The sequence below is a fragment of the Haliotis asinina genome, chromosome 6 (genome assembly GCF_037392515.1).
Source record: "Haliotis asinina isolate JCU_RB_2024 chromosome 6, JCU_Hal_asi_v2, whole genome shotgun sequence".
Lineage (NCBI taxonomy): Eukaryota > Metazoa > Mollusca > Gastropoda > Lepetellida > Haliotidae > Haliotis > Haliotis asinina.
The window spans coordinates 35292156-35303923 of NC_090285.1; the positions used below are offsets into that span (position 1 = coordinate 35292156).

The 11768-nt window shown below is 37.9% G+C and overlaps 1 protein-coding gene across 1 annotated transcript; it reads left to right on the plus strand.

Annotated features, from left to right (window-relative positions):
• The first annotated feature begins 686 nt into the window (after window positions 1-686).
• Window positions 687-11050, plus strand: LOC137287264 (cytochrome P450 3A24-like). The gene is made up of 14 exons (XM_067819497.1): window positions 687-811; window positions 958-1042; window positions 1900-1952; window positions 2185-2281; window positions 2561-2674; window positions 3080-3168; window positions 4664-4815; window positions 5120-5256; window positions 5488-5584; window positions 7787-7944; window positions 8558-8646; window positions 9290-9427; window positions 9814-9964; window positions 10278-11050. Exons 1-14 carry the CDS (start codon window positions 738-740, stop codon window positions 10356-10358), a joined length of 1515 nt encoding a protein of 504 aa, XP_067675598.1. The 5' UTR covers window positions 687-737; the 3' UTR covers window positions 10359-11050.
• The last annotated feature ends 718 nt before the right edge of the window (window positions 11051-11768 follow it).

Genomic DNA, 11768 nt, shown 5'->3' on the forward strand with positions numbered 1-11768 from the left:
GCGGAAAGATTATAAATATGACTGTGTTAGTTTTGTCTAAATTAACAGATAGCTTCCAGTTTGCAGAATAACTTTCAAGAATATTCAGTTGATTTTACAAACCGGTAATAGTTTCGGATATCAAGATAACATCGTCTTCAAATAGAAATGTAAACAGTTCTATCATATCTGGAAACAACTGCACACCGTGTTTCCCATTTTGCATAACAACGTAATAAAATTCGTTCATGAAAAATGAAGCACTTTAGTGGTTACAAGGCAGAGTTAAAACCTCCATCCTGCAATAGACAATTGTACCCAGTGGTGCGTGTCTTTGCACTGGTTCTTTCTAATTTTGAAAAGTTCATTTACTCTGATTAATCTTAGTCTCGCCATGTTGCCTTATGTGGTGAGACACCGTGAGAGGTTTGTGAAGATGGCGAGATTTCTTATCATGCCCAATATGTTTACATATCACTGCATTTATAAATCTGTAAACACTAGTCTTGTGAGATCCTCAGATCCTCACAATAAAGGATCACGAACACACGTTCTTTCTCATTTACTACTATCTGAAGCTAGTCCAGACAAGTGTATGCAGACGCAGTGTGTGCAGACACCTTTCACAGTGAAGGTCACCCCTTTCCCGACAACCAAATACAATGACACAACACGTTCAAGCTGACGCGTCCCCATTTCACAATCAACAGGACCTTTTTTCTGGGTGTTATAAGAGCTGTTTAACTCGTCATATCGACATGGAGATCTTGGGGCTTGTGGACGTGCCGCTGTATCTCGTACTGTGCTTGGTGGCCACAGTTCTGATCTACGTGTAAGTAGGCAACTTTCTGGATAACCGTTAGCACCGACGGAACATATCGGTATACTGTTCAACATGCACCCTGTTCAATCAAGTAAAACACAATGAAGGAATGTCGCATGGGTCAAGAAGAAAGTCTTCTTGTTTCTTTTTTACAGATATGGAACATGGAACTACAGCTACTTCAAAAAGAAGGGCATCCCGGGACCAGAACCAACTTGTTTTATAGGAAACGCTAGCATGGTAGGTTTTGTGAAATTTTGTTGTCCTCTTCTCCTAGTGTTGAGTCCTTGTGTCAGTATTGACAATTTAATCAGCGTGCAGTTGTGCATGAGACTTTATTTACATATATATTCAGTGTATAGTTGTCATAAGTTGGTGGATCATGTTCGAAGCATTTCATGAAACATTAGCAAAGTTTTCGAAAATGTTTTTGAGGGGCCTTTGGAGGGTATGTTTATATTTCATGATACTGAAATACACGGAATAGTACAAAGTTTTTTCAGTAATCTTAGATATTTCACACTCTCGGTTACCTATGTTATCTGTTTAACTAAAATTCTGTAATAAAGAAGATTCGTTGATGCTACAAAATTTGGAATATCCTTCAAACAGCTAACGGGCAGACAGAGGGGGCCTATTTACCGGAGATCACTGAAGAGATGTGGCATTACAGTAGATGTGGGGGTTAATTATTATTGAAGTTAGAGTGAAGTATCAGCATAATGTCATTCATGTGACACTTCCTTTTTGAACAGGATACCAGACTGCCCATCTGTAACTGATGATGATATTTGTGTCGAACTCTTTTATCCGTCTAGCAACCTGATGAGTTTCTGAGTTTCAGGCAACACAACAAAAAGCTGTGACTTTTGCGAGTACAATCGTGAATTCTGATACGACTAGTCTGTTCAACAACAGAAATTGTTCCATTACGAAGTGTTATCTTTCGCCCTATTTGTGATGATTTTCCTTTGACAATATTCTCTCCTGCTAGACTTGTTTTGGCAGATAAGGAAAGTGGCAAATATTTGAACATAGGACAAACATAATATAGCATCACTGCAAACTTTATACTTTATTTACTTCATTTTATGCAGAATCTCGGACATGATCTGCACCCGTGGAGTAAGCGATATGGAAGTGTTTTTGGGTATGTATGCCTGTATGTATATTCACCGTCACACACAGACCAGATTATAGGCGCTCGAAGAGAAAGCATTCAGAACGTGGTCGATGAGATGGGGACTTAAAACATCATATGGATAAATAATGTCTATTGGAATTTAAAAACACATTTTACATCACATTTATTTCTTTGAGCTCAGGTTTAAGAGATGTGAAGTGTGTTGAAATATTTAACCGTCTATAACGTTTCTGTGCAGAATCTTCGTTGGAAGGACACCCGCCTATGTTATCACCGATCTGGTTATTCTGAAAGAGATTATGGTCAAGAGTTTTGACAGCTTCAGAAACCGGAGGGTAAGCAATGCCTTTTACGACCCCTGAAAGCAATAATGCCGGATTAGTGATAATGTCATCCTGTTTAAATTAAACACAAACACATCAGCATATACTAGCACCTGTTGTTACTCTGAGTAAGAGATGTCACGTGTTGAATGATGATCATTACAACCGCTAAAGGGTAAGTGTGTGTGTGTGTGTGTGTGTGTGTGTGTGTGTGTGTGTGTGTGTGTGTGTGTAATGATTATGTAACAAGTGTTAAAATACATTTTAAATAGAACTATATTCTGTTTTCAGATAGTTTCAGTACCATACCCCGTAAATTTAGCATTGGGTTTCTTGGAAGATGCTGCTTGGAAGAGAGTGAGAAATACCATTACTCCTACATTTACTGCTGTCAAACTGAGGCGGGTAAGTGACTCTATTCGTCTATATGCTGTTGAAATGAATGCACTTTGAGTAAAATCAACACCGGTAAGAAGTTTGTTTGTTCTTTTTTATACTATATTTCATCTGAAAGGAGAGCTGAACTGAGAATTTGCCTCACCGAATGTGATCAAAACTATCGGTCATGTGAACTTCAGAAGCACATACACGTGCGTGTCTGTTTGTGACCTCTTGTACAGATGTCGACGTACGCAAGGCCATTGAGATAACAAGGGTAATACCCTGCATCATACTAGCGACTTCGAGCTGACCAGTACTTGTTTTCCACCAAATGCGCTGTCCACTTGGCCAAGGCTGTGGTTTGTGAAATCTTCACATAGTGTCACAATTTGTGTATTGTTGATTTTAGTTTATTGTTTTTATATTTAGATGTGTCGGGCCATCAACGATTGTGCAAGGACTCTTACAACAAATTTCTCCAAAGTCATGGGGAATAACACTGGGGTCAATGTAAAGGAGTGAGTACATCGTTCGTAGCCAGTGGGTATTTGATGTTTCGTTACGTTTTAATATGCATAAGTATAATATTCAATAAAATTATTGGGTCTTCTTCGGCAAATGTCTAAAACATGCATATACACGATAGAAACTACAGTCTAAGTGTCTTTTCCGTACTTTGTAAGACCTCCTGGTCATGCAATACACAACTGAATGCGTCTAGGCACACAACCGATTAAAGTTTGTGCGGAATCGTGTGACAGTTTATCCCAGTATTTGAACCCTCCTTTTTGTATCCTCAATATATACATCTGAGTCCTTGTTTGGTTTATTCTGTCCTTCATTAGTCACGCTTTTTCAACCAGTTAAGATGTCAAAATATCGTTCCTTCGTCAAATGTGCATTGGAAATACACAACCGCCTTCATCCACGTGATGATATCCAATCCACGTGTCAAATTTCTGTGTATGTTTAGGGATTCGGTGGATAGGTTTCACGTCATCTTTCGTCCACATTCTCACACAGTTTGGAAAATGTCAGGCAGAACTATCATCAGAAAAGAAAGGATAATCCCAATCTTGATTTTTGTGAGCCCTACAGTTTTTGTTGTGCATCTTTCATCAATGGTGAGGGAACCACTTAAATCTTTATAATTCTTGTCAAAGTGTCTTATTACATATCTGAGGTCTATCTCTATCATTGATCATCTCATTTGTGATATTCTAAATGTTTTCAATTACCCCTACTATTTCAATTACCCTGCTGAAATTCATTAGTCTCCCTGCCACTGCCTTGTGTTTAATTCAAACTCCTGACTGAATGTCCTTTCAAGTTCTTTAGACAGGGGAATGTTGTGTCAACCAGCCTTAGTCACACGACTTTCAAAATCATTTAGAACCAGCTTTCTTTACTCTTCTGCTGCTTAATCTACCATGTCAGCAAGGGAAGCCGTCACCAGGGGAGATAACTTTTGATGTAAGGTTCATTCTCACAAGAGTTGCCTCCCAGATTGTGTACCGTATATTTATACTACGTAATATACCACCTATTTTCAAATTCTATTATCAGTATAAGGACACAGTTACTCTTAATAATATATGGGAATACTGTACATCACACAACTCAAATGATTATTCCTTGTTCGACCAAATATTCTCTGCAATATTTGCAGTGTCTTAGTGAATAGTTCAATTCTTCAATCCCTGAATGCATCATGCATGATATCAACTGACAGAGATAAAACTATAAAAAAAATTTAAAAAATACCTGTGACACTCCTTTCGTCTCGAATCAGAACTCATACCTCCCAAATCAACTCCCTATCGTGACAAACAAATGATCATATATGAAACGTATCTGTTTGTTGTTTGACGGCCCTCACAATCGACTCTGAACCTGACAATCCAGCGATTGGCAGATCGAAATCTGGAATGATAAAACAGATTTGAGAAAAACCTAGCTTACAGTTAAAGCTGTAGTATTATACTAATGAAGGTTCGACATGTTCTCTCTTAGACGCTTTGGAGCTTTCTCGATGGATGTGATTTGTCGTACTGCCTTTGGGATAACGGTTGATTCGCAAACAGATTTCAACCACCCGTTTGTCGTGCATGCTAAGAAAATATTCCGACCAACAAAACTTGCACTGGCTCTCTCGGTATTGTCAGGTAAGTGACAAGGAAACTGACTCAATAGCATCAGTTTAAATACCAGTTGCTGTACAGTATCAGTAGTTGCATGTATTGGTTTTGTTAAGAGACTGAATCAGTGAGTATTGCTTAATATTTTTCCGATTTTAGCCTTAATCCAGCAATATCACGGTGGGGACTGTAGAATTCGGTTTAACTTTTTACAAGCTTGTTGGACGTTAAACCCAGGCGTCGGATTTTAAAACCACACCTTACCCACCAAACCGTCCCAGTTCCCGCATTGTTACTTAAAGGCTGACATACATCTTATTTCTGTTTGAAGCTGCTGTTCCAGCACTTGAACCAGTCTTCAATAAGCTCGGCCTTGGAATCTTTCCACCAGCATCCGTTGCTTTCTTTGAGACGATCACGGCTGAAATGATGAAACAGCGGCGAATTGATAAAACACACAACCAAGAGGTTTGAGTAAAACTATCACTGTTATCAGAGAGATACTCACATGAACATGCACGTGAACCCGTATTAGAGACATACATCTCTTTGTTATTAGGAGGTGAGTTGCATAATTGTCAGTTATGGGAACATATCAGATATCTTACCTATCAGCTAGACATACATTGTGTGATATTGCATATGCTGTGTTTCGTGCGACGGCAGTGACGAACATTAAGTTTTCAATTTGTGTATTAGGGAACAGACTTCCTGCAAATGTTGATGGATGCTTCGACTGAAGAGGAAAACGACGACAGCAATGCTGATGGCCAAACGGTCAAACATTCAGTCAGGCGTAAGAAGGCATTTTTGAACAGACCCTTGTGTATAAAAGCGTCTATGTTTCTTATATTAGACACACGATTATTGTCGAATCGTACTACCGAAAGTATTGGTGAGGACTTAATCTTTGCTTGAATATATTTAGATACAATGACATTGTAAATCCATTTGAAAAAATAGGTGTTTAACATCTGTTATCCAATTCTTTTTACCTTCTTTGTGATAACGTAAGGTAATATTATAGCCTTGGTTTGGGTAGACACTAGGAGAGCGTTCTTAATAACCTTATCCAATATGTAATCACCCTGATTTGTCATCATATGATGAGCGGGTATCTGTTATTAATCCCATATACCGATACATGTGATGTGCGCATCTTTACCCCAAGAACTGTCTTCCAGAAAAATAAATGAATTTTTGTCTATGTATTCAAAGCATTTAAATCTCCAATTTCCGCACCATACAGTAGAATCGGTTTCATATTAACAGCAAACGTTTTAAAAAAGAATGTTAAACATAAGTCCACGCTTATTCATACAGTTTTCATTGTTCCTATCAATACCTTTCGTCCCAGAACAGATGCATTATTTTGCATGTACCAACCATGATAGATGATAAATAAAATATACAGCACAGACTTTATATGAAGAGGTAGTCTCTACACTACTGCCTTTATAAAATTATTTCCCCCTTTTTGATAATTTCCAACCTCTTTTTCAAAACGTCTTTCGTTTTATCCACATTTATAGTTGGCAATGTCTTAATAGTAGTATTCTAGTTCGTTAATTTGCTTCTGTAGACCAATGACAGTATTTGTGATGAAACAATATCATATCAAATAATAAAGGTAAAGGGGAAACATATCGGAATTCAGCTGGATACCATGTGAACAATTATTATCAATCTTATCTCCTAGTTTATTGAAGACAAGGAAAGTAAAGAAAAAAAAAGAAAAAAGAAAGACTGTATACACAAACTTGTCTTACTGCCATAAGTACATCAGCCGTTTCAGAGAGTACACTGTTATTCCTGACACAACCTTTAACACTCCTTTAACAGTCTCAAACATGTTACTTAACAAACTGATCCTTTTGAGACTAGGTCCGTTTGGGTTACACAGCCGCCATAGCTTATATCTTTGCACAGAATCAAATGCTTAGAGGAAATATCTGAGTATTACACTTTGTAATATAAACATGTTATCAATTGTTCTATATCCCCGTCTAAATCCACCCTGAGAGTGACGTAAAGTATTTATTGTCTCTTCCCCCAAATTCATCTTTGGTTGAAAATTGAGGTGAAAACTTTAATTAACATGCGTAACAGTGTGATTCCCCTGTAGTTATCAACATTGTTCAAATTACATTGTTTGTGTAGAGGAACTATAATCCAAACAGACCAGCAAGCAGAAAATGTTCCTCTTTCTAATATCAGACGAAAACCTAACTCAAGAAAACGTAGTAGATGATCAGCAGACTGTTTGAAAATTGGAATTATGTAATTTATTCCTGTTCATTTGTTGATTTTAAGTTTGTTTATGCTATCTAGGACATTTTCTTTGGATATTGGAGAGTGAAAAATTTCTTTTGTAAGCTGATTGTTTGGGTCAACATTTAACAAAATATCATGGTCATTGCTATCAGTATTTCTTTCAATATCTACATCTTCACCATAAAACAATGTTCTGAAGCGTCGAATCCACCCATGTGTTTGGAGACTCACTTTCTGTTGAAATATTTCAGTTTGTACCAAAGTCTCCTGGCGTCATTAATGGTATTTTCTATTTTAATCTATTTCTCTTTATAATATCCAGTACGTCGTTTGCTTACAAAAAGTATTGTATTCATTTCTCGATAGATTATATTGTCCCAATGACGATTCATCTTTACCTTTTCGAAATTTGTTCAACGTTCATTTTTAAACTTTCTACATTCATCACCATCATCGTCCGTGACTTGGCGGTACCAGTATGACTCTTATTTATTTTCACAACAATGTACCATTGCTTCTGGTGTAACATTTGTTACCCAGCAAGTTCTTAATTGAGTTTAGTATATGTATTTCAGAAAAATAGAAACACTAAAACTGTAAATTTACAGTCAAGTGTGTCTAGAGTGACATATCTAGGATAATAGTAGAATGAAGTGATGTGACAGATCGTCGTTAGAACCCACACTTTATATGTAGTACGAATAACACAAGTTTCAACTTACAGACCTATCGAAGGACGAAGTGGTTGCTCAGTGCATAACGTTCTTCGTTGCTGGTTACGAAACTACCGGGACTACCCTTTCCTACCTATCTTACAACCTGGCCATGAATCCGGATGTACAGGAGAAGGCCTTCAGAGAAATCAAAGAAATATTGGGAAATGTCAGTATTCGAAAGAATACTGTAGTATTCAAGTTGCCTCAATGCGAAACGTGCACTGTCATTTTTTATCTCTTGTTTTCAGTTTCGTCTATGATGTTCGTAGTCTTTGTCCAGAGTTGGGATATTGATAAACTGATTCATTCCGCAACATTATCAAATATCGCATAGTTAGTACAGATATTTATATTGTACTTCAAAAATGTAATATTACCCTACAGCAGTGTGACAGAGTAGTTCAGAAATGGCTCATTCGGTGTTATTCTCAAACACTGATATGCTCTTCCATAAACTGTGGACCGTGAAGGTCCCAGGGTAGAATCGGCCTTCAGAAACCCATGCTTGCCATAAAAGGCGACTATGCTTGTCGAAAGAGGCGACTTACGGGATCGGGTGGTCAGCCTCGCTGACTTGGTTGACACATGTCATCAGTTCCGAAATGCGCAGATCGATGCTCATGTTGTTTATCACTGGATTGTCTGGTCCAGATTCGATCATTTACAGACCGCGTCCATATAGCTGTAATATTGCCGAGTGCGGCGTAACACTAAACTCACTCACTCCAGAAACTCACTCCAGTGAAATCAATTAACCGTCTGAGTTTGTCGGCCTCCAGGAGGAACCAAACTATGAGAACATTGGGAAACTGAAGTATCTGGACAGCGTAATCACAGAAACACTGAGACTCTACCCGCCGGGTTTAGTGTAAGTGAAAGAATGTTTTACAGTAGTGATATAAACGCAATGTAAGTTTATCTTGTTACAAGCTGGCATTCCAGGTTAGAGTGGTTCCCAGTAACCTATGCTGGTGATCAGAGATGGCAATGTTTGACCAGGCTTGAGGACATTTTTGATTGTGTGACATAGAACATTGAACAGATCTATGTAATATTCGATCCAGAACAGATCTGTGTTCTGGATCGAATATTACAGCTCACAGTCATATGTAGCAGGACGTTTGTTCATTGAGGCGTTGCACAATAACCAAACATTAGTGTATCACCCTGCTGTCAGAATTTACATACAGTTAACTCATAGGCATTGTAAACAAAGCAGTGTTGGTTATATGTATGTTCCACCATCTAAATACAAACCCCAGCTCAGTCACTCACTGACGTGGCATGAACAGTAGCTAACGAATGAAATATCTTGAGATGGCTGATATATTGCCAGTGTGACGTTAAATATTAACTCATGTTGAAGCTTAGTGTCTGATAATGCTTTCAAAAGTCATTTGCCAAATAACCGGGTACAGTTTAACATGGTTAGCTTCGATGCATAACAACCAAATCACATTTACCAACATCTTGTCTTCCCTAAGCTTATGCAAACATGTTCTTCATTTCAGACTTAACCGTATTGTTTCTGAGTCCACACAAATCAAGGGCCTATCTTTCACCAAGGGTCAACGTATCTTCATTCCTGTAATGGCTATACACAGAAATCCTCACCTGTACAAGGATCCTGACTCCTTCAAACCCGAAAGGTTCAATCGGTTCCCGAAAGTATTGTTAAAGATATAACCTAGTCCCAGAACATCCGATGATCGGCCTCTGCTAAAACTTAATTTCTTTTTCGGGTAATGTATAACGTGCTGCAATTCGTTTCCGAGAATTGAGTATGTCAGAAGCATGACAATGGGTGCTCATCTCTATTGGAGTATTGAGTATTATTCGACAATCGCGAGAAACATAGAGTCGTATTCGTATCAATAACAAGATTTAAATAAGTAAACATCCCCGATTTTCAGGTAAAAGAAGTTTTGACGTTTTGTTAACTGTATCACACTGGCGTTATTGTGATCTCAGCGTTGCCCTGAACACGATATACTCAGATATTACAAAGGACTAATTGCAAGAAACTATGTTTCAGATTTGAAGATCAAGACAAAACTATTGCATTCCAAGCTTTCGGATTTGGTCCCAGGGCCTGCATTGGCATGCGGCTAGCTCTAGTTGAAGTTAAAGTTGCCTTGGTGAATGTCCTGAGGGCCGTGAAGTTTGATCGTCTGCCCGACACACCGGTAGGATTCTTTCATCATATGATCATCAACCATACATTTGATAAGCTTCCTGAAAGCAGTTCGAATGCTCAAAATATCTTTGAATAAAGATACAGAACATCCATCTAAGTATAAACAAACCAGACACTAAACGTACCAAAGAAATGGAAAATTAACTTAATAATCTGGATATATGTACGAAATTCATAAAACACTTTTGCAATGGTTTATTTCTGAAAATTGTTCATTGATCATTGCGTTCTTGTTAGACTATAGACAAGGCCACATGTTTCCCATTCATCTTACAACTGCATATGTCTTGGTTTCTTCACAGGAAGTATTGACGTTTGCTCAGAGTCCATTCTTTCTTCGAACAGACACGGATATCATACTGAAAGTGTCTCCAAGATGTTGAAACTGGCGAAAACACAACGGCAGTTGCAGGAATGTATCTGAGAGTATACTTTTAAACTGTGTACAAACTAACAATTATATAAATATGCTTTGCCACTTTAAATATGTTGATGCTAAAATTTCAATTGTGGCACATCTGCATTGCTTTTATATCTTGTTCCCTTCACAGCAAATCCGTCGTGCTGTTGTGTTAGACGCTCAACATGTAAGACACTCACATGTCAGTAAAGTGAGTGCCTTTGGCTTAACCCGACCCTGGGTCCAAGCCTTAAAGCCTATTTTTGGTTTTAGTTTAGCAGGGCCCGGATATTTATTACCTTGGAGAAGCAACATCAAGTCTGGCGCTTGCAAGATGAAAATCTTTTTCAGCGACAATCTCGTATAGGGACGCATGACTATTGTTTTATTGCTGTTGTTGTTTGACGTGACTTCGGCGCAAATTGTACAATTTAGACTCTGCTGTCTATGTCTCGGGCATGAGTTAAGTCCATATTCAAGTGTATACATTTAATTTACCTCCCTGCCACCGTGGCATACTGAAATTTCTACATTTTGATTCTCAATACATTTTACTGTCAGTTACTGTAACAGGCAAAATTATTTTCAATGGAGAATGTTTTGTATCAAAGCTACAACTGACATTGGTTTGAAATGGTTTCTACAAGCAGCAGCCGACAAACAGAAAAAAAGAAAGTTTTCTCATATTTCCCGACCAACTTTGTCAGGTTCGAACGGGTTTTTTTAATGCAAAACAATGCAGCCACAAGAGGGCGCATGACAGAAAAAAAGAACAAGTAATTTTGAATGTCCATTTGTCTGTCACGTTAATTAACGGTTGATGTTTAAGATCTAAATGTTTGCACTGTGTATATTCATATCAATGCATTGAACATATTCTAAATGCTTTCAAATATCCATATGTCTATCACATAAAATCAAGATGTCAAGATAACCAAGGTTCTACCACCAAAATGTAAATTATTTTGTATACATATGAATGTTCCCATATGCTTCAGCTGTATATATATTTATGTATTGAACATAGTATTCTTTTGTACGTTTGGTGAAGTATCTGTATCTGGAAAGTTAAGCAAAAACATACGTGTAATATTTGTTATTCAGATAAAGACTTATCCATATATAATTCTCACGAATCAGTATAATTTATTTATTTACGTACTGGGGCGGTGGGGTAACCTAGAGGTTAAGGCGTTCGTTCGTCACACCGAAGACCCGGGTTCGATTCCCCGCATGGGTACAGTGTGTCAAGCCCATTTTCTGGTGTGCCCCGCCGTGATATTGTTGGAATATTGCTCAAAGCGGCGTAAAACTTAACTCACTCACTATCTCTTCACGTACTTTTAAAAGCTGTAAATGCTAAATGTTGATGTTCTATATTTGCCTGTATTCA

Coding starts and splice junctions, on each gene's coding strand:
- LOC137287264 (XM_067819497.1), top strand. CDS start 738: ATGGAGATCTTGGGGCTTGTGGACGTGCCGCTGTATCTCGTACTGTGC. Junction 3,169..4,663: donor ACTGGGGTCAATGTAAAGGA/GTGAGTACATCG, acceptor GTTCTCTCTTAG/ACGCTTTGGAGCTTTCTCGA. Junction 4,816..5,119: donor GGCTCTCTCGGTATTGTCAG/GTAAGTGACAAG, acceptor TTCTGTTTGAAG/CTGCTGTTCCAGCACTTGAA.